Raw genomic sequence first — 23573 nt, forward strand, 5'->3', positions numbered from 1 at the left:
ATTTAGGTACCTAATAAACCTACTCTCTATTAGAGAACCGAGATCGGGTAGTATTTCTTTATAAATTATATCTTTGTGGTTACACAGAATAAATACCTAAGTGATCACCTTTGTTGTTTTAGAGTACTTTTTAGAGTTTTTAAATATAATGCTGCGGTTATAATAAGCGACAAACAGCAAGCGTGTGGATTGCTGCAGATGGGTGTTTGCGTTTACCAACGTTTAGTATCGTTCCGATTGGCAGGCAAGCTGTGGTGTTTGCTGATGCTTGCTGTCATATTATGTTGTTTGCCACCACAAACATGAAGCGTTTTTTTATTGGTTTTTTTCAAAAGAGCTAGAACCCAGAACCGTGAAACCAGTTTAAAAAAAAAGAGCTTTTTGTTTTTGATTACAGAGTTCAGGTAGTTGCTTCTGTGGTTGCTTCCGGGAAGCTTCCGGTTGATCGTCTGTCGCCGTCGCACAAAGAGTAGGTACCTACTAAGTAACCAAAGAGTGTTATCATGTAATAAGCACACAGACCCACTACTAACTAAAAGTATACTAACGTCGCCTAAAATCTCTATCTACATTTCAAGTTTAGTTGAATAAAAATAAAATGAATGAGAAATCAGCAGAAATGCATTTAGCAAGATTTTTAATAAGCTGATAAATCATTTACTAGTATGAAATAGATAACATGGCAAGTGTTCGAAGGATTTTGTATAAATATGCGAAGTGTTTAGCATTTGTTGCAATAACTACTTTCTTTGCTCAAATTATCATTTCTTTAAGTTTTTTCCCCTCGGTTCACGATAATTTGCTGAAGAGAAGTAGTTACAGTTCAATATCGAAAACCGAAATGGGTGATGTTTCGGCTAGAAAAATTGGACCCGGTGTCAGCGATGATGAAGATTACTCTCCGAAAGGCTCACATCAACAAAACAAAGTCTTACCCCAATTAAGATTGGAAGAGCTAGATTTTACACCTGTTTGTGAAATTAAAAGCCGAGAAGCAATTTCCGCTATTCATCGCGCCAAGACTCAAATATGTAAACAGCAAATTGTTAACAAGACTTGTCTGATACAGAGTGGTAATTTTTACCCTAAATATTTGCCGAATTATTGTGTTTCTGAAACGAAGACTTATGGAAGACATTTAGGGTGTTACTTGGATGAGAAAAAGTTAAGATTGCTTTCTAGTTATTATGGAAATTATGCCAATATTAATTCCCCATCTTTCTGTTTGGATATTTGTGTACAAGCTGGATTTCCATTCGCTGGAGTGCAATATTCGTAAGTTATCTACATTAATATTATAAGAAGGTAAAGTTTGGATCTAGGAAATAATCTCTAAAACTACTTTACTTTATGTATAATCCTCCATGCATCTTGTTCTCAATCTTTGAGGCTATGCAGGTTCTTGGATTTCCTACCTCACTTCTACCTATTGAAATTTCACTATAATATACCATATAATGTATTCAAACAACAAATACTGAAAACAATGATTTATATAATAGTTTGTAAGCTGTAACCAAAACAAAGAAACATTTTTTGGGTTTTGATTTCATGTTCTAGCTCACAAACTATTTCATGTACCCAAAATATGATCATAATTATGTATAATTATGTTGCAGGCATGATTTACTATATTATATAGTTCATAAAATGGTAATTGGTACTATAGCCCAAAAGTTCACATTCCACGTAATTGCTAGTTATCATATAAAAATATAAACAATGTGTTTTAGGTCAGAATGTTTTTGTGGTGAGCAGCCACCTCCAACTACAGCGAAAACTTCTGACGGTTTGTGTGACATGAACTGTCCAGGTGATCCATCACAAAAATGCGGAGGGTATTTCACTATGAATGTTTATGAAACAGGTTTGGACAGTAAGTACATTATCTTGGTGACAATTAAATGAAATGGTACAAGCAGACTATCATATTATGCAGCGGTACATTTAACTATAAGGCCCCCCATAAGTGCCAGTCCATATTGCATGTCTCCTCCAGAGAATATTATCACTATACAGTTGATTTGCATTGTTCACATCATGAATAGGTATGTCATATATCTTGAGCATTTAACGGGTAGTATTCATTGTGGATGGATAAGCATAAAGACAAGGTTTTTTCTAATGATTATATACCATAAGAGAAGGTAACTTTGAAATTAAAACCATTAAAAATCCCTTCACTGAGGCACACCATTTATGCTATATCATGGTACTACACTTATATCAATCATAGAAAATTAATGGCAATAATATAATATGCATAATATTTAGTTTGTTATTACAGCTGACTACTATAATATTATATAAGTTGATTTAATTTACATTGTTTTTAAATTGCAGAGTTTGTGTTGCAAGTACCTAAAAACCCTAACAGTGATGAGGTGTCAGTTAAAATTGTGTTTCTATTAACATTAAATGGAAGGGCACTGCGACAAGTTCATAGATTAATAAACTCGTTATATAGAACAAGCCACTATTTTTATATTCATGTTGATCAAGTAAGTAAAATTTATTTAAACTAATTAACTTATGGTTCACTCTGAACTGAGACCCTGGGGTATTCCATAATTTCCATAAGATAGTTTTAACTAGTATATATTGTAATAGTTAACTTTTAACATTAGACACAAAAAAAGTGTGTGAGTTATTGGAGATGGTTGAATAATTTTGCAATAATGCTTCACAATGTTAACAGTGCCATTTATTAACATTATTGTGAAGTTATGTTAAAGATACTGATCCCAATTCTAATGAAATAATTTCGTTTCTCTATAATATTTATCTATTATTTGTTGTTCAAGTACAAGATAAAACTGAAATTATACACTAGTTTTAGTTTCTAATATGTAGCCGTTTTTGACATTCAATTTCCATATTTTAAACACTGAAATTCTTATGACATGTATATTTGTTTCAGAGACAAGATTATCTACACCGCAAGTTATCTCTATTGGAAAAGCAATTTACTAATGTAAAGTTAGCCACAAAAAGATACTCAACTATATGGGGTGGAGCATCGCTCCTCACAATGTTATTGGACTCCATGAAAGATTTAATAAGATTAGGTTGGAAATGGGATTATGTTATCAATTTAAGTGAAAGTGATTTTCCCATTAAATCATTAGAAGAACTTGAAAAATTTCTATCTGCCAATAAAGGTTTTAATTTTGTCAAGTCCCATGGACGAGAAGTTCAACGTTTTATAAAGAAACAGGGCCTTGATAAAACTTTTATAGAATGTGAGACACACATGTGGAGGGTGGGAGAAAGGAAACTACCTCAGGGTATAGTTATAGATGGAGGAAGTGATTGGATAGCTTTATCACCCGATTTCGTTACCTATGTTATTGAGAATCGTGATGAATTACTAGTTGGCCTAGATGTTATATTTAAACACACACTTTTACCAGCTGAATCTTTTTTTCACACAGTATTACGTAATTCACGATTTTGCAATACATATGTAGATAATAACTTACATGTCACAAACTGGAAGAGAAAATTAGGTTGTAAGTGTCAATACAAACATGTGGTGGACTGGTGTGGATGTTCCCCCAATGACTTTAGAACTGAAGACTGGCCCAGAATACAAAATACGCAAAATAGGCAATTGTTCTTTGCAAGAAAATTTGAGCCTGTTATCAATCAAGAAATCATCACTAGAGTGGAACAGTTCATAGGTTTCACTGACCACTATTTAATTCCTAATCTGGAAGCATATTGGCAAAATCTGTATGATGTTCAAGATTTGACAGCTAGTAGCGACGACACATTACTTACACACGCAGAAAGTGTAATCCGCCACAACGCTAAAATATTGGCAGAAGAAGGTTGTAAAATTGAACTGCACGAAATTATTGAAGTCAATGTATATAAGTATGCTGATGTATATAAAGGAAACCTAATTTTGTATAAAGTTTTAACAAATAACAACAGAGAAGCAATAGTGGAGACATGGTACAAGCCAAAGCAACATTTAGATTTAAACTTTGGAAATCAAGATATTGATTATCTCAAAATTTTTAAAGTTAGTTCAGATTATGATCAAAAAGAAATGATGTTTAGAAATATGGGCAACATATTGGGCCCTTTTTCGGAACCAGTACTTTTGTATCAGTTTTCACCTCATATTGATAAAAATATTGGAAACTTCTCAGTTCTCTGGCTAGACCCAGCTGGAATTGTTGCTGATGTGAATGTGGTCTATAGAGATGAAAATAATCTTACCAATTTCATAAAACCTAATATAAAACATCCTTTACTACCTGGTGTATGGAAGGTTGGTTTATTTGATCCAATCAATCCAGTAGCAGTTACTCAATTTCTTATTACACCTTTAGGATATTTTTCTGGTAAAGAAGTAACGCAGCAAGAGGCTAACCTAATACACAGTGGATCACAAAATTCATATAAGAACATAAGTTATATAAAACCCAAACATTTTTTGCCCACTAACACAAAAAGGTTAACCGAAATAGCAATGGCAAATATCAAAAGAATCAACACTGACTTAATAGACTGGATAGACAGTTTAAGCATACAATTTTATAATGTTTTAGGTTCATGCATTTTTTATAATAATAACAGTGTGTCTAAAGACACGACTTGTGGTAGTTACAAATTTCAACAATGCACTTTATCTGAATGGAGCTCTCGTTCGCCAGACCCTAAAGGTTCTTTAGGAAAATTAGATAAAAGAACTGGACGATTAAGAAGAATATGACGTGGCGCGGTCAGTGGTGGCGCTACGTAGGTAAATCTTATGCTGACTGAGGGGCAAGGGAGTGGGTACCTTCATGGAAGAAATTGTATTTTTAAATTCAAGTTTGGAGTTAGAATTGAAAAAAAATACTTGGGACTGAAAAAACATGGCTACCTGAACCAGTGAAAAGTGATATCTTCAAAGCTTCACTAAGAGAGCTTGTAATAGTACTATTGAAAATGTTGAAATATTTGAGATATTTTAAATTTGAATTTTGAGTATGGTCCCATCCATGGTTCTTAGTACAGACCAGAAACAACAGATATATCTAAGTGCTTCTGAACATTGAAAAGAGCAACCGCTTAGCTTCTTGTTGGTTTTTCTTGATAGGAATGACATTCCGGACCAGTGGCAGATTCTTATGACAATTCAAAATCACTTGTAAAAGTTTACTTGAATATAAATATAACACATATTTGTAGTTGTCTTGTTTACTTTCATGCGTTTTTATTATCTTCTGTTTTACTCATCACCGCCATGTAATATGAATGTAACATGTCTAGGTAAAAGAGTGGACTTGACATTAACATCAACAGTGAGCATACATCACTCCCCTACGATTTGCTGATGACATAGTCAGTATCGCTGAGACTGGAAGACCTTGTAGTACACGTCCATGCCTTTTTAAGAGAAATCAAAAAGTTTTTTTAATCCATGGTTGCCCAGATTTAAGGTGTAAATTCTGTTTTTCCTTTTCTGTTATGGCAACCATATACGGCTGGATTGGCAATAAATTAAAATTCCGCGGGAAAAGTAGCCTATGTGTTAATCCAGGGTACCTATAATCTATCTCCATTCCAAACTTCAGCCAAATCCGTCCAATAGTTTTTGCGTGAACGAGTAACAAACATATACACAAACTTTCGCCTATAAAATATTAGGTAGTGTGACATCATCCGCACATGATTAAAGGGCTCCATATACGGTACGATTCGTCGCTTCGATCGACCTCAAGAAAATCGTTGATGATCCATCGCTTCAAAAATGCCGCTCACGCACGAAACGATTGGTCGTTACGATCGATCATTTGCTTGTTTGTTTGATACAGAACGTTATAGGCCTGTTCAAATAATTAAATACGAGCACTTTACTCTGCTCAATATTATACTTTACCTGGATAGTATCAGCTACCATTGTACCATATTTCATTTAAATCCGCTCAGTAGTTTTGGCGTGATGCGCGTACAGATAGTCAAACAGACAGACAAAAAATCCAAAACAAAAATGTTTTGGTATCTAACATTGATGTTTTCACTGATTAAAAATTTCAAAATACATATATTCAGCAGCTAGAGTCCGTAAAACTCCGCTGGTTTTGAAGGGCCACTGGGGTGCGATCTCTCGAAGAGGGATAGCAATTAGTAGGTATTTTCTTCAAGTAATATGCATTGGAAGTGCTTGTTGTACTTTTACTTCATGGTCTGATTACTGATATGCCCTTCTATATTCATCACCATGAATTATTATTTAGATTCGTCTATGTTCATCTCACAATAGGTACACGTCAAACACGTTCCTAAAGTTACCCGTACCCATTACGATTTAGTAAAGTACCACTAGCGGTAGAATACCAATTAAAACGTTATACTTACATTATTATATTCCTGTATTCCAGGTATTTAGCTTAAAAAAGCAAGAACCCAGAGCCGTAAACCCAGTCAATAAAAAAAAAATCAGGTTTTTAGCGGGAAAGCTGAAGTTTTGACATTTGTAAATCATTTTTATATAACAATAAGTTTGCACCTCTTTAATATCTCTAAAAATAAAGTGTTTTTGCGAAAATCTAGCAATGGATTTAATAGAAACGATTAAGAAAGACAAAGCCTATCTAAAGAGTAAATCAATTGTAAAAAGTTGGGAAAAAGATTTTAAACTGAAACACTCACGTACACCTTCGAAGTTCGATATCAAAGAAGCTCCAGCAAATATAAAATACGCTTACAAGAAATATTTTCTGTTAAAAAGTAGTGCTCTTGAAAGCTCGTTGTCTATATGTGATTACGAAGAACCTAATTTATCTCCAGAAATATTGCTACCCATAGAAAGTGCCCCTGATTTTGAAAATACACCAGAATCATTAATGCCTGCGCTACCCAGTGGTCAAGAGCTTGACAGGTTGTTATCGAGTCCCAAAATTAATACTCGCAAGAGCCCTATCGCAGATAATTTGTCGAAAAAGTTGTTTCACAATAGTAAATTTTCTATTAGGAATCCAAGAAAAACATCCATCTATAAATCACAAGAAAACGAATCACAAGATGAGCGTAGTCAAACTGATAAAAAGCAAAAAAAATATCCTGAGTTCAAAGAAGCTGAAAAGCCTTATAGTAAAATCTCTGAGAATATTGATTCTATGATAAATCATGACATTGCTTTTCAGAAGGTAGATAGTGATATGCTGAAAGAGCATGTAACTTTACCCGAAAGCCTTTTAGCTACCACATCTTCGAATATGACTGACAGTTTAGCAAAAAATTCTATTAGACAGATAAATATAGGATGGTTAGAAAGAGCTACAGGCTTTACAAATGAAAGTACAAGTCAAAATTGTTCAACAGACCATGTGTTGAAATTTGGATTAGGCAATATAACAATTCCTAACTACTCAGACAAACCAAATGATATTGTTGAAAATAGTGAGTCTGAGGATGATATTGCCATCAGTAAATTAAAACCAGCTCTCAAGAAGCAGAAGCTGAACTCTCCTCAAAGAGTTTCTGAAGTTGAAAAGAGACATAAAGATCATGTTAACGGTGAAAGTGATGTAGATGTTAAAGCCGAAGTTAAAACAAAGAGAAAAAATAAAATCCCTGTTAAATTAACTTCAAAAGGTGTGAAGATATCTGCAAATAAGAAAAATGATGATCATAATGAGCAACCACCGGATTTAACTGAGTATTTACCTTTTGGTCTAAACGAGAAAATAAATCCACGACATGCCAATGTATCTGACATTCTTAAAACTGTAGGGTCATCAATAAAAAATGGTAACTCTAAACAGTCAAATAGTACAGGGGGAATTGATAAAATGGAAAAGAAAATTCAAAATGGAACATTGAATGAGAACTTTGTAAGGATCAATATAGAAAAAAAAGTCTTTGTACGAGGTAGAAAAGGCATTAACTATTCCAAATACAAAAAGCAATTGTGGAGAGATAAGAAAGCACTTCATGGTGGAATGGAATTCCCTGAAGGAGGGAAAATGACGTGTTTCAAATGTGGATCAGGTGGTCATATGGCTCGTTATTGTACTGCACATAGAGAAAATACTCTTATACCATTAGAGCAATGTGACAATACTGATATGCCAACATTAGAAGACATGCAAAAAATCATCAATGAGAACAATAAGGAATCTGAACAGTCAATCGAAAAACAGTTAAGTTCTTTTGTATATGAAGCAAGTAAAGTGCCTAAAGAATTCATGCAATTACTAGCCAGCACACCTGAAAACTCCAGTGAAATTAAACCAATATACAATACATTAGAAGACAATACTACAGAATTATACAATATTCTGAAGAAATTTGGCCATAATTCATTTCGCTCTGGCCAAGAACCGGCTATTAAGCGTATTTTGTCGGGGTTGTCCACATTACTCATTCTTTCTACAGGTGGTGGAAAGTCCCTATGTTATCAGCTCCCGGCGTACATCTACAGTCAGCACTACAAATGTATAACATTAGTGATATCACCACTGGTTTCATTGATGGAAGATCAAGTGTTGAGTATGCCTGAATTTTTGAAAGCGGGATGCCTGCACACAAATCAACCACCTACTCAAAGACGAAAAATAATGGAATGCTTAAAAAATGGTGAAATCAATATTCTGCTTATATCTCCTGAAGCTCTTATTGCTGGTGATACTTCAAGTGGATTTGCAGGTTTATTCAAATCTTTACCTCCGATTGCATTTGCATGTATTGATGAGGCTCACTGTGTCTCTCAATGGAGTCATAATTTCCGTCCCAGCTATCTAATGATTTGTAGAGTTCTAAGAGAAAAGTTAAATGTGAAATGCATTCTTGGTTTAACAGCTACAGCGAGCCAAGCAACAATCAACAGTGTCATTGATCACATAAATATACCAGACGGCCTGAATGGTGTTGTGACGAATCCTGCACTACCAATCAATCTGTACTTATCTGTTTCTTTAGAAAACGATAAAGATAGGGCACTAGTTTCTTTATTAGCATCGGAAAGAATCAGCTCTTTTGATTCTATTATAGTGTATTGTATCAGAAGGAATGAATGTGAGAGGGTTGCTGCAATAATAAGATCCTGTCTTTCACAGCCTGGAAAAATTAATATGGAACAACAAAGTAAAAAGCGTAAAAGAATGTCTTATATTGCTGAAGCATATCATGCAGGCATGTCCGCAGCTCAAAGAAAAAAAATTCAAAAGCACTTCATGGATGGCACATTAAAAATAATTGTTGCAACCGTTGCTTTTGGGATGGGTATCAACAAATCAGATATTCGATGTATCATACATTATAACATGCCTCCTAGTTTTGAATCATATGTACAAGAAGTGGGTAGAGCAGGAAGAGATGGTCAGTCTGCATTTTGCCATGTATTTATGAACAATAGTACTTGTGATAAAGATGAATTACTTAAACACATTTATGCAAATTCTATTGAAAGGCCAGTCATTAGAAAACTCCTTGAAAAGGTATTTATACCTTGCAAGTGCAAATCAACAGACGGCTCAGTCAATACATCAAACAATCAAGCAAGATGTGAAGGGCACGAAGTTAGCATTCCAATTGATACTACAGTTGAAGAACTAGATCTACCTTCCGAAAATATAGCAACATTATTATGTTACATAGAACTACACCACAAACACTATATTAAAGTTCTTAACAATGCTTACACAATGTGTACAATTTCGTCATATGGAGGCCCTATCAAAATATTAGAAGCTGCTAAAACTTGTCCTCCCCTTGCAATGGCATATTTATTAGAAGGAAAGAAAAACAATAATATTACTATGAATAATGTTTTGGAATTCAATGTCATAGAAGTAGCAGCAGCAATCGGTTGGGAAAGCGGAATGACTAAGTACCATTTAAAAAATTTAGAATGGATTACTAAAGATGGCGCATCCAAAAGGTCTCACTTAAAAGTAGAATTTCATACGCTAGGATTCAAATTAAAAGCTCCAGGTGATTTATCTGCCTCCGAACTAGACAATGTTTTAGATGACCTGCATAAAATTGTGCTCAATCAGGAAAAAAATATGTTGCATCAGTTGGAAGAAATAAATAAAGCCTTCAATCAACTTTGTAACTATTCTTGGGATAGAATTACTTTTAATGAAGAAGGAATGGAAAAAAAATCTAATGAATTAAAAGCAATAATAAATAATTATTTTTCGAGACAAAACAATTTGCCTGAAAATGTTCTTTTACAAGAGAGACCATTGGACATTGAGCGAGTGACATCAGATGTTCGAGCACTGATAGCTACCTACAAGGATTGTAAATTCACTGGTCGGAGTATTGCGAGGATATTTCAAGGAATACAATCGCCAAATTTTCCAGCTATAGTGTGGGGCAGATGCAAGTTTTGGAGATCTCATCTTCATGAAGATTTTTATGGCATCGTTAAAATAGCCACTCAACAAATAATCCAAATGAAAATTTAGATTATTGAGTGCCTGCCTACTTATAAGAAGCTATCAATCAAATTCCTAGTTTTAAATCTACATTGACTTCATCATGAAAGGACATGCATAATATAAAAATACAATTTAAAACTGTATAAAGTTTGTATTATTTAAATAGTTACCTATTATTATTTAAATTGCTATACATTTATTGTACGTTTTTCTTGAAAAATTACTAAGTATTTCTATATTTTCAAGTACACTTCTAGTAGTGACTTTTTCCGTGCTTAGCTTTTTTAAACTTTGGAGTTTCTGGGGTAAAAAGCAGCCTTTGTTTATGTCCTGGATGCTACCTTTGTAACAACCATCAATGGTACCAACTACCAAACCTCAAAATCGCTTAAGCGGATACCTAGGTCGTGAAAGGCAACAGACAGACAGATATACACTTTCGCATTTACCTACATCAATTAATATCACTGAATACAGTCTGTGCTGTTCATTTGTACCTAAATATTTCAATAACCAAAGTTGGTTGTATGAAACATCTACAATTTACTAGTAGGTATATGATAAATGAAACAAATAATTAAGAAGTAACAAAATTATATTCATAACATTTTACAATCATTTATATTAATCCATAATAATAAATAAATAAAATTAAACTCCTCAATCATCATTTATCTGGTAATACCTAACTGTTATTGCTACTTTACCTATTTGCATTAAAGTAGGGTAAAGGTATACATTTATAGCAGATAGATGGTTAAGACATCTCACATCAGCCTCTATTTGGGGCATCCAGAGTTCATTCTTGGGCATGCATCTCTAACTTTTTGGAGCTATAAACGTTTCAGTAATTAAATATCACTTGTTAAAACAAAAACCTGCATATCTGAGGGTTCTCCATGAGGTTCTGTGTGAAGTCTGCCGATCTGCACTTGTCCAGCATTGTGGACTATGGTCTAAACCCTTCTCACGCTGAGAGGAGATCCATGCTCAGTAGTGGGCCAGCGATGGATTGATGGGGATTCATTTATAGTTAGTAGGTACCTATTTAATTAACGTAGTAAGCGCATTACGCATATCTTAGTTATACATTTTAAATGCTCTTTAGTGAAAGTTTAACAAAGAAAAACGATCAGGTTTATAGTTAAATAATTATTACTAAACTTTTAAGCGATGATAGCCTAGTGGTTAGGACGTCGGCTTTCTTTTCGGGAGGTCGGGGTTTCGATCCCGGGTACGCACCTACCGAAGTTCTCTGATTTTTTTATTTTCAGAGTTTTAAGCCATTAAATATAATTTGATTTAATTTTAATTCCTCGTGAGGAAAACCGCACATTTGAGACTTCTCCATAATTTTCTCGAAGGTGTGTGAAGTCTGCCAATCCGCACTGGACCAGCTTGGCAGACTATGGCCATAACTCTTCTAGGAGACCCGTGCTCAGTAGTGACTCGGCGATGGGTCGATCATGATGGAAGTATGTAATAAATTGCCACAATAACGAATTACTTATTGCGGAACATTACATTATTATGTACCTGTTTATATTAATTTATTTATAGGCCTTTGTTATAATTTAATGCTTGTCGTTCCTCTGTATTGGGGACAAAACGCACAGAAACTTTCAGCATTTATAAAATAACGAAGGTCTGGCACGCGCTGGCTCTTAGGCCATTACCAACTAGTCAGAAACAAATTGTTATTAGTAGGCACCACTACAGAATGATTTAGTATGACTAAAGTTCTGTGTACTGTTATAATAAGTATAGCAATAATACTTATAGGTTAATCTAACATCTAGCACTTGCAATAAATTAAAGTGTTGAGTCAAACGCAAAGTAATATCTTAGTGTCCGGCAGAATGTCTATTTCTGGTCGATACCGCCACAACATTTGTAACAGATCGTTCAATTTCGGCGCTTGCTAGAAACCTTCGGCTTCGGCAAAAACTTCGGGTCAATTTGGCCGAAGTCGTAGATTCTGTTGAACACTATAATTTTTCGATATTATACTACTTTCAATAACTTCGAACATTTATTCGTTCATGTTTTTAATTTAAGCACACCTTAGTATATTCCATTGAAAAAGGTTAAAAATAGAAGTTCTATATTAAGTAAGTTTTGTGCTTCAGCTATAAAATTACACTGATTCAAGATTGGCCTTGTTTTGGCCGTTGAGGTGACGCCAAACTTCTTGCGTGTTTATAGTCGGTGGACGAGTAGGATCGCATTAGCATTTAACAATAAACTGTTTTCAGCGAAAACAGGTCGGCAATTGCAGGTCCAGCGTACTTGTATTAGTAGAGGTCAGCGCGATCATCTATTCGAAATGCTCGATGTATAATATTTACTGGCGGTTAGTGCAAATAGCTATGTTTATTGTACCAACGCAAACACGAACGCGAGAAATTCAAGAAGTTCGACGCCACCTATAACATATTTTACTATAGTCAGAAACATAATATAGTCTGATACAGACAAACGCATTGCGTCAGCGGCTCCGCAAGCTTAATATGGCATAAAATGTGTAACATGCCGCCGGCTTTGTCGGCCACTTGCTGTTAAATGTTGTACGCAGCGTCGCACGCGTTGGCGGCGGCACGGCCACTGGGCAAGTGTGGACGATTCATCTTAAATGAACTGCACAATAGATCCTTACACCGAAAGGGAAACAAAACTGTTGTACTGTGCGATGTTTCTTTTAAGGATGTCCGCACACAGACCTAACACTCGCTCGAACCTGAAACAAAATGCATTAAAATATTATGATCAGCTTTTAGATAATTCTTATTATCTTAGAGGTATATTTTTAGACTATTTAAAATTCTAATGGTATTTTTTCAAATTATATATAATGTACAATTATAATATTTAGTTTACTGAATTATTTAGGGTCGATTTTTCAATCGTCAAATAACTTTTATCTGAGGAATCAAAAATCAGCCCTTAGTAAACTAAATTGATCGATCCACAAAATAATTCTATCCTTTTCAGCAAAAAGCATAGTGAAAAGAATCGAAATAAGGGTTAGGTTAGACCTGGCAATTTAGTTTGGTACAACTTAATTGGTACTAATGTAGCATAGCAGACTATTTATATTTAGCCAAAGTGGGCATGAAATTAGGCAACGCTAGTGTGTAAGTTACTTGTCTCGTTTTAACTGAAACTTAAGTCTGAGCAAAGTCAAAGTAACGCCGCATAAACTACTTCTACACAAAACATCACATCATTTTATTACTACAGTCCAAGGCCCTATTGTGCCAAAGAAGTTATCGGGGTCTTCCCCGGGAGGGATCTCTCTCCGGTTGGTTCAGGTGTAGTAGTAGGCTTCCTGCGCGCCCGCTCGGAGCAGTGCAGTGGCAGGAGCGTATGCGGCGTAGCACTGACCTGGCGCGGTCGAGCTTGACGCACTTGAGCGGGCCGGCGGCGCGCACGGTGGCGGCGCGCGGCCGGTCTAGCAGCAGGGCGATCTCGCCGAAGTAGTCCGAGGGCCCGAGCCGCCCCACCTCCACGGCTTCCTGCGCGCCCGCGCCGCCGGCCGAGCCGCCGCGCTGCTGCAGCACTACGGCTGTGCCTGCCAAAATATACCTATTGTTAACATTTACATTCAAAAACATTTTTTTCTCCCACTTGCTCCCACTTTTTCCTTTACTTGTGCTATAAGATCTACCTACCAGCCAAATTTCATGATTCTAGGTCAATGGGAAGTACCTACCTTACAGGTTTCCTTGACAGACACGACAGACAAACAGACCGACAGACAACAAAGTGATCCTATAAGGGTTCCGTTTTTAGGGTTCTGTACCTCAAATTGAAAAACGGAGCCCTTATAGGATCACTTTGTTGTCTGTCTGTATGTCTGTCTATCCGAAAACAGAGAATTTGTGGTTACAAAAAAAAAATTAAAACGTGTTCACAAAAAAATTTATTTACAAAATCGCACTAATATTATAAAAGCGAAAGTTTGTGTGTGTGTGTGTGTGTGTGTGTGTGTGTGTGTGTGTGTGTGTGTGTGTGTGTGTGTGTGTTTGTTACTCCTTCACGCAAAAACCACTGGACGGATTTGGCTGGGAATAAAATTCGGAATGGAAATAGATAGTATCATGGATTAGCACATAGGCTACTTTTTATCCCGGAAAATCAAAGAGTTCCCACGGGATTTCGAAAAACCTAAATCCACGCGGACGAAGTCGCAGGCGTCAGCTAGTCACATATAAATGGCGCTGTTGTCATTAACTTGCCGCGTTGCACATTAATATATCTTGTACGATGGTACGAAACCCTTCGTGTGCGAGTCCGACTCGCACTTGACTGGTTTTTATAATGCGTGTCAGTTCTCAGTTCTCACCTTCAACAATGATATAAAAGTCGTTTCCGGGCTCGCCTTGCCGCACGATGGTCTCGCCGTCGCTAAACGACACCGGCTCCAGCGCGTCGGCCACCGTCAGCCGCTCCCACTTCTCTAAACTTTCTGTAACACAAGTGTTAATTAAAATTTATAACACCCCCGACAAGTGAAGGTTACAGTAACTAGAAAAGAGCTGATAACTTTCAAACGGCTCAACCGATTTTCTTGGATTATAGCTAAGAACACTCTCGATCAAGCCACCTTTCAACCAAAAAAAACTAAATTAAAATCGGTTCATTAGTTTCAGAGCTATGATGCCACAGACAGATACCTACGTCTTTATAACACCCCTCTTTTTTTGGGTCGGGGGTTAAAAACACTTTTTTTCGGTAACTAAACATAAATGAAAATCTAAAGGGCTTCCGAGACAGGCAAGCACGTACCTAGATACTTGCTAGAGCCTAGCGTGTTGACCGTTTACAATGATTGCTTATGCTTGAGTCAAGCATTTAGTGCCCGCCACTTCGTCTGCGTGAATTTTTTATCTCCTTGGAACTCCACTGTTTTTGGGATAGTAAAAAACCGGCCAAGTGCAAGTCAGACTCGGTCACCGAGGGTTCCGTACTCGGGTATTTTTCCGACATTTTGCACGATAAATCAAAAACTAGTATGCATAAAAATGAATAAAAATTTGTTTTAGAATGTAAAGGTAAAGCCCTTTCAAATTATACTGATTGTGTCTGTCAAGAAAACCTATAAGGTACCTATAGGTTTTCCCATTGACCTAGAATCATAAAATTTGGCAGGTAGATAGGTCTTATAGCACAAGTTAAGAAAAAATCCGAAAACCGTGAATTTGAAGCCACATAGAAAAAAATTATTAAAATGTGTTCATGAACAAATAATAATATTTTCAATTTTCAGAGTAAGATAACTATACCAGTAGGGATTCATATGAAAGGGCTTTACCTGTTCATTCTAAAACAGATTGTTATTTATTTTTATGCATAGAAATAGTTTTTGATTTATCGTGCAAGATATCGAAAAACATACCCGAGAACGGAACCCTCGGTGCGCGAATCTGACTCGCACTTGGCCGGTTTTAATTTAATTTGATTTTCTGGAACAAAAATTAGCCTATGTCCGTTTTCAGAATGCAAACGTCAAAATCGGTTAACCAGAGGGGCTGTGAAAAACTAAGATAGATAGACAGGCAGACTTAACGTTTATAATATTAGTGTGGGAGTATGGGTATAGAGAAGATAGATTAGCCAACATACCAAGTATAGAGACGCGCGACAGGAACTCGTCGTACATGCGGCGCTTGCGGATGGTGGAGCCCATGAGGATGCGGCGGTAGGAGTCGCGGTCCAGGCCCCACAGCTTGAGCGGCGAGCGCGCGCGCACCGTGGCGGCGCGCGGCGTGCCGTAGATCAGCGCCAGCTCGCCGAAGCTGCCGCCCTCGCCGATCGTCGTCACCGGCTCGCCGTTCACCAGCACCTGCGGCGCGCAGCCAGCCGTCGTCACATCCCTACTACTACCAGCACACTGGCTTGTCCGCATACGATTCGTGTGTGTGGGTAATTATTGCAGGCCTGAACGACGCCAATCGAGTGGGACAAGACCAACGTGACAAGTGACGCCAGCGCGGCAGTGCCAGTAGCCGTGCCATTACATTGCGGGCAACGATAAATTGTCGCAGGGGAGTAAGCGTCGCTTCTTTAGATATTGTGCCATGGTAGAGATGGTGGTAGATTACACAGGTAGCATGTGAAATATCACGTGAAAAGCCTTTTCATAATGTAACATGACTACCTAAAAGTAGTACATATTTGTTACCCAACTTAAAGTGGCCTGTGAAATTACATAAAGCAAAATCTCACTAAGTTTTAAAATTAAATTATTATTATTACATTCATATTTTTTTATTTGGCGTGCGCAAGATCAAAGACACAAGATAAAATGCTAAAAAACTGTGTGAGCGAGAACACTTACATCATAGAAAGAAATACATCTTATAAGAAAGAGAAAAAACATGTAATTAAATTAATGTAGTAAACTACTGTAAGCGGGCGGTCCAGGTGGGAGCGGGTGCGTCCTGCGGCGCGCGCAGCGTGTAGAACAAACTTTTAATATTTACAAGAAATTGGAAAGAAGACGCGCGGACGTGTCCTAATTGGGATGATGACTATTTATTCAAAAATAAATTATTTCTTAGGAATTATTAAAAAGGTCTTCCAAAATTTGTAATATCTACGTCGCTGTTAGTTTTGAATTTGCTAACCATTTTAAATTATCGATTTAGCTAAAAGATACGTCAAATTATGTATGACACTTACAGATAGTAAATAATTATTATTATTGACCGATACCGATAATATAAATATGAGTCAACAAAACGTTCAACAAAATAATTGATTCAAATGAAATAAGTATCAATTTATGAATTTTACATACTATTGAAAAATTCCTTATATGAATTATTTTTTGTATTTTTTGTTACTATATTATTAAGTCTTTCAAATAATATGTGATTAGTGCTAGGTTTTTATCCCGTAATTACACATTTCATAAGTTTATTTTATTCACTTTGCACGAAATATTATTTTATTAACGATTTACGAACCGGAACCATGAGGACAGCACTATATTTGCTAATCATTATTTTTATGTTTTACAAAATTTCTAGTTGTCATTTTGGTCTCTGGGATTAAAAAATTGACTATAATTAAAATTCTTACCTCTACTTCCCCAGAATCAATAATGTAAAAGTTATCTCCTTCATCTCCCTGCTGGATCACTGTTTCGCCTTGTAGACATTGCACAGGAAACATTGCATCGAACATGTCTGCCCGTTCTGATTCATCCAAGTGTGTAAATAGCACATTAGAGGCGATTGCTCGCGACAATGCTCCCATTGTCTTGTAGTCTTTTGGCACCACCTTGAAAAACCAAAAATTTAAAAACACCTGATAACAAAGCTTTGTTATTAAGTGCATTATTAGAGAAACGTATTAAATATTAAAACAAGTGTAAATTAAAAATTTATAACACCCCCGACAAGTGAAGGTTGCAGTAATAACTAGAAAAGAACTGATAACTTTCAAACGGCTGAACCGATTTTCTTGAATTATGGCTAAGAACACTCTCGATCAAGCCACCTTTCAAACAAAAAAAAAAACTAAATTAAAATCGGTTCATTAGTTTAGGAGCTACGATGCCACAGACAGATACACAGATACACAGATACACACGTCAAACTTATAACACCCCTCTTTTTTGGTCGGGGGTTAAAAATAATAAACAATTGAACCCAGTTATACCAAAATGAACCAACCTACAAATTGTCTAAAGATGAATTATGTAATGATAATTACTCTCAAATGAGAACAATTATTAATTTAAGATATTCTAATAAATATTACAAAATCTTAAATTAATTTTAAGCAAGCAAAAACTGGCCTTTAAAGCAATTAAATTGAGATAGCTAAACCATGAGCAATCACTTACAAGTCCTTTATTCTGAAAGCATTCAAGATATTTATTCATACTTTTAAGGACTAATAGATAGGTACCTACATCATTTATTATTTTATTTGTGATATTGTATTAGCTAACGCTTTCTAAGAGAATTTCCTTTTATCTCTCATGATTTTGGATTTCACTGAACTGTCGCATTAAAAAAAACACAATATACAGGTGTAGAATGAACTATTTTTTGCAGTTAAAACCCTTTTCGAAATACGAGTAGGACTGCAGATTTGAGATCACCTTTTTGACGTAGCTGGTAGCATCTTCTTCTGTGACGGGTTCGGCGCTGATGCCGCCGCGGCGCCGCGGCAGCTGCCCGCCCGGCACCGGCAGCGGCGACAGCTCGCCGTCAGCCTCGCCCTCCGACGTCGCGGCCGCGGCTGCTGCTGCTTTTACTTGCTCCTGTACCGTACAAAGTTCATCACCAAATTCTCTTTCATAATCATCTTCTACATTTCTGGGCATCTTCTAGACAAACATTCACCAACATATACACTATATAAGATCTATTTCAAATGAAATCCACGTCAGTTACAACCCCAGCGCAGCGAAGGCCCTAAACGCCGCGCATTCATCGACTATTATGAAGATCTATTTGTAAAAAAAAGCACATTCAAATTGGGCAAGCTAGAAACGGGAAAATTGAAGGGAAAATACATACATACAGGCCAAATTGAGAACCTTATTTAGTCAGACGAAAAATTAAATTCTGGACCAATTAGCAACGTCTTTTGGGACGGGAGTATGTTCTCTTGATTATTGTGTTTGACATAAATAATAGTACATTACAGTCAGTCAGTAAAAGTACATTTAAAAAAATAATTGAAAAATAGATGAAACTAATGTGGATCGGTAGAGTAATGGACCCTATGTTAAATGCTGAAGAGGAAAAAAAATAGGACGTCGAGTTTTTTTAATATTTACTATATTTGTTTTTAACAATTTTCTATGTGTGACCTATAAAAAAATTAAAAATTATACAGATTACTTCTGCTTTTATACTGATTAGTATCAGTTTCTCTTAATATAGACCAGCAGTAATCACCGAGCATGTTTTTATCCCAAAAACCTTGATACCTCTCTTCATAAATCTTCAAATCTTGATGAAAACGTTCACCATGTTCATCGCTTACGCTTCCCAGGTTCACAGGAAAAAAACCCAGGTGAGAATGTAAAAAATGAATTTTTAATGACATATTCACCCCCATCTTATGGTAATTCTTCAACAAATTGGAAACAATTTCTTCATAATCTTCTGATTTATGGTTGCGCAAAAAATTTTTTACTACCGCTATAAAGTAACAGTAAGTAGCGTGATTTGTTGGTTCCTCCATAACATTTGGGAAGCCAAACTGCAAGTATTTTTTTTTTCAGACCAGTTCAGTAATATACTTCTACAATTTTCACATACCACTCAAGGAACCCAATATTTAGCAAGATTTGTCACCAAGATTTGGAAATATTGGAAATAGGCTCGTTTTACGGCTTCAGTAATATATCTCTTGTTTTTTGATAGGATAATTTGATCACAAACATAGCAAAACTTATCTGGAGTAATTTACACTGTCTTTAGGCTATTTTTAAACCAATCAAAATGTTTAATTATAAGACTAATACAACAAAAGCAAATACTAACTCAGCACCAGTAACAAGTCAGCGAAATAACTTAATGAGGGTACATTAAAAAAACTTGATGTGATAAAAATATAAGAGATATATTTTTGTCATAAGAGGGTAGGTAGAAACCACATTCAGTATTGTCTTTGGATAAAAGAAAAAAAAAAAATTTTTGTAAAGTAGTGTAATCAGTGTCGTCGTCAGTGTGAAACTGATATTTTTAATGGATTTTTAAACTTGTGTAAAGGCAAGTCCAAAATTTACTGTGGAATTTTGTTAAGATAAAAGATTATACCCATTCCTACAAATTACTTTTGTACTTTGCTGAGCCGGAACATAGGAGTCACAAGCTCATTACATTTTCTAGTTTGCCTATCATGCAGATTACCAATTTTCTTGTAAATAAGAATATTTTGTCTTACAAAAATTTTGTTATCGTAGATATATTGAGAGGCTACTGTAAGGACCCCTATTTCTTTAAAATTCTCTCAAAGGCATTTGCATGGTTTTAAATTATAAATTGTGCATAATGCTCTTTTTGTAATATAAAAATTCTTTCAATATCTTTATTCCATATTAAGAATCCATAAGACATAATACTGTGAAAATATGCAAGATATACTGCCTTTGCAGTTTTTACCTCAGTTAACTGTCAAATCATTCTAACAGCGTAAGCTGCAGAACTCAGTTTGCCAGCAAGAATTGATATGGTGCCCCATTGGAGCTTTACATCTTAAAGGTTATCCTCAGAAATATGGTAGTGCTGATTGCAGCCACCCACTAGTTTGTAAATTAAAAAAAATAGTGTTTTCTAGTTTTAATACATTATTATTTACCATGAAATTATTATTACTTGTGTTCTTGATATTGGGCAGTGCAAATTCAACACACTTAGTTTAAATTATTCACATTAAACCAGTGAGTTACCTGAGATATGGCATTATTTACATCTTAACTCACCAACAACCCACTAGTACGCAGAATAATTGTAACACTATTTTTAAAAAAATAGGGAAAAAAACCTATTAAATATAGCATAATCATAAACCATAATATACTACACAGGTACATCAAGCATTATAAGGGTCTGTACCATTTTGAACTTAACAAGCTATGGTGATAATAATAAATTGATAATCAAAGCAGTGTTTTCTTGTTTCAAGTATCAAAGATCTAGAATGATTTGCCACATCCAATTTTTCCTATGATTTTTTATAATTAATAATAATTATATATTATTGTATATGCCTTCAAATTAACATTGAATAGGCATCTTCTTGGCATGTGTGCAACATTATCACTCACCATAACAGGTGGTTGCAGTAAAACAACTAAACATTTTATAAAATTCATAAAGCACTAGGAATATTGTTATTCAAATAAGTAAATTAACAGATCTTCCAGAGCACCTATTTAAGTACATATTTGAATGAATATCAATATTCCAAATCACTGATTCTTAATATTCTTATATTATGTATTTTAATAGTTTGTAAAATCTATACTTAAATGTAAAGAATATGCCTTAATATATTTATGTACCTAAGGTACAGTATTGATGCCAGATAGTGGCTATTATTTTATAATAAGTGTTATGAAATCTAATATCAAATTATAGGTAGCTTAGTGTCTAATTAATGAAAATAGAATCTCACCACCATTTTTAAACTCTTCATAAGCAACCTCGATAAAGAATGATCTTTGTATGATGTACTTATTACTTAAACACAAAAAAGCTTGTGAATGTGAATTTTAAAGGAATCGTGATTTGGTTTCAACTCCAGAAACTTATTGCACACAAACGAGGAAACGTTACGCAGTCATTAAATATAGTTTTAACACAATATTTATAGACTAAAATAAAGAGCACTTCTCAGGAATCTTCCCGATTCTATTTTCAGTTCGCGGCTGTCAACTCGGGTATCATACGAATATAAACTTCCCGTCCCCACCACAAATATTTTCACATCGTAATATTTTGGAGAATCGTAAACCGTATTCGCATCATTAATTTAATATCTATTTCGATCAGTGTCTTCTAACTATTGTGTTTGTTATGTCCTATAAACAAAACTTACTCGTTCTAGTTTTTGAAAATACTGTCTCAAAAATGTAACAGGATTTTCAGGTTTATGTAAACAAAGCTGTACTATGCAGTCTTTTAATAATACTTGAATATTATGATTTTGAATATAGTTTTCGCACTGATGTAAACATTGTTCTTCCTCCATTGAGTCCATTTCAATTTCAGTTTTTCGTGTTCGCCTTTTCGTTTTCGAATGACTTTTTTTTTGATTTCGGAAAATGACAGGGACAGAACAAACATAGAATAACTATCATTGACAAGCACAGAGACCTACAGAGACACATATATGAGTATAAGCATTGACAAATTAACCATAGGTTGATGGCAGCGCCACATGCTTGCGACCAACAGCAAACAACAAGCACTGGCAAGCATGTTGCTAACGCTTGGGTTTGGGAACTTTGAATGAAAGGTTTTACCCAAAGAGTACCTACCTATTATAAATGTATATAGAGCAAGAGTTACTCTTGATGGACTTCGTCTGTGTTGGTGTTAGCTGGCGGGCGTGCTCTGCCTTTTAGGAGTGTTTTTTTTTTGTCAAAACTGACTGGATAGCGCTCTTCGAAAGGGGCGCCGCCGTGCGTGTGTCGGCGGGCGCCGGTACAGACGAAGTCCATACTTTTATAGTTTCCCAAGTCCCTAACTTGGTACAAAATATAACCTATGCAAATAACTACAAACTTGACATTGGCTAATCTTTGTAAAGCCAGACGAGAGAGAAAAAAAATCGTCGCGCCTTTATAATTTATATTATTTTATAATATCAATCAATCAATGGCTGCAAGCCAAAATCCAAACATTGTGTATAAAAAGTACTAACTAGTTAAGTGGTGTTGGACTTCGTCTGCGGTGGCGTTTGCTGGCGCGCGTGCTGTGCTTGTTTGGAGTGTTTTTTTTTGTTGAGAGTGGCTGGTTTTTGTGTTAGTTGGTGTTATTTGGTGGTGGAACTGACTGGGAAGCGCTCTAGAGGGGCGCCGCGCGTATGTCAGCGGGCGCCGGCGCAGACGGAGTCCATACTTGTATAAATTCAATAACTTGAAAATATCACAAACTTGACATTGGCTAATCAGAGTAAAGCCAGATTTAAAGAAAAAAAAAAAAAAAAAAAAGTGGTGTATGACTATGCTTGCTGTTTTCTTGTTTGCTACAAGCGTTTGGCGTCGGTTTTATTTGGTTTTATTAGGGTTCCGTACTTCAAAAGGAAAACCGGACCCCTTATAGGATCACTTCGTTGTCTGTCTGTTTGTCAGTCTGTTCGTCTGTCCGTCTGTCCGTCGTGTCTGTCAAGAAACCTATAGGGTACTTCCCGTTGACCTAGAATCATGAAAGGCAGGTAGGTAGGTCATAAAGCACAAGTACAGGAATAGACCGTACATCTTATGGTACATCTGAAAACCACGAATTTGTAGTTACGTCATTTAAAAAAAAAAATTAAAACGTGTTTTAATTTTCAAAGTAAGATAACTTTACCAAGTGGGGTATCATATGAAAGGGCTCCTGTACATTCTATTTTTCTTCATACATTTTTATTTATTTTTATGTATAATAGTTTTTGATTTATCGTGCAAAATATTGAAAAAATACCCGAGTACGGAACCTTCCG

At 35.6% G+C, this 23573-nt stretch overlaps 3 protein-coding genes across 4 annotated transcripts; 2 read left to right on the plus strand and 1 right to left on the minus strand.

The window, feature by feature from the left end:
- The first annotated feature begins 548 nt into the window (after window positions 1–548).
- On the plus strand, window positions 549–3800 carry LOC123868270 (xylosyltransferase oxt). The gene is given in 5 exon segments (XM_045910708.1): window positions 549–1275; window positions 1734–1876; window positions 2344–2501; window positions 2921–3595; window positions 3597–3800. Coding segments are annotated over 5 exon segments (1659 nt in total). The 5' UTR covers window positions 549–679; the 3' UTR covers window positions 3684–3800.
- Window positions 3801–6454: 2654 nt separating this feature from the next.
- LOC123868173 (ATP-dependent DNA helicase Q4) lies at window positions 6455–10527 on the plus strand. The gene has a single exon (XM_045910577.1). It carries the CDS (start codon window positions 6555–6557, stop codon window positions 10416–10418), a length of 3864 nt encoding a protein of 1287 aa, XP_045766533.1. The 5' UTR covers window positions 6455–6554; the 3' UTR covers window positions 10419–10527.
- Window positions 10528–11982: 1455 nt separating this feature from the next.
- On the minus strand, window positions 11983–22189 carry LOC123868387 (cAMP-dependent protein kinase type I regulatory subunit). 2 transcript variants are annotated; one of them, XM_045910886.1, is made up of 8 exons: window positions 21963–22189; window positions 18508–18669; window positions 17478–17678; window positions 16017–16236; window positions 14737–14859; window positions 13776–13962; window positions 13036–13128; window positions 11983–12969 (listed from the first exon to the last, which is right to left on the minus strand). In XM_045910886.1, exons 1-7 carry the CDS (start codon window positions 22122–22124, stop codon window positions 13044–13046), a joined length of 1140 nt encoding a protein of 379 aa, XP_045766842.1. In that variant the 5' UTR covers window positions 22125–22189; the 3' UTR covers window positions 11983–12969; window positions 13036–13043. The 2 variants fall into 2 exon arrangements, with proteins under 2 accessions (XP_045766842.1, XP_045766843.1); XM_045910887.1 differs by lacking the exon at window positions 21963–22189 and adding an exon at window positions 21540–21867.
- Between the last annotated feature and the right edge of the window lie 1384 nt (window positions 22190–23573).

Source organism: Maniola jurtina, chromosome 9 (assembly GCF_905333055.1).
Source record: "Maniola jurtina chromosome 9, ilManJurt1.1, whole genome shotgun sequence".
Taxonomy (NCBI): domain Eukaryota; kingdom Metazoa; phylum Arthropoda; class Insecta; order Lepidoptera; family Nymphalidae; genus Maniola; species Maniola jurtina.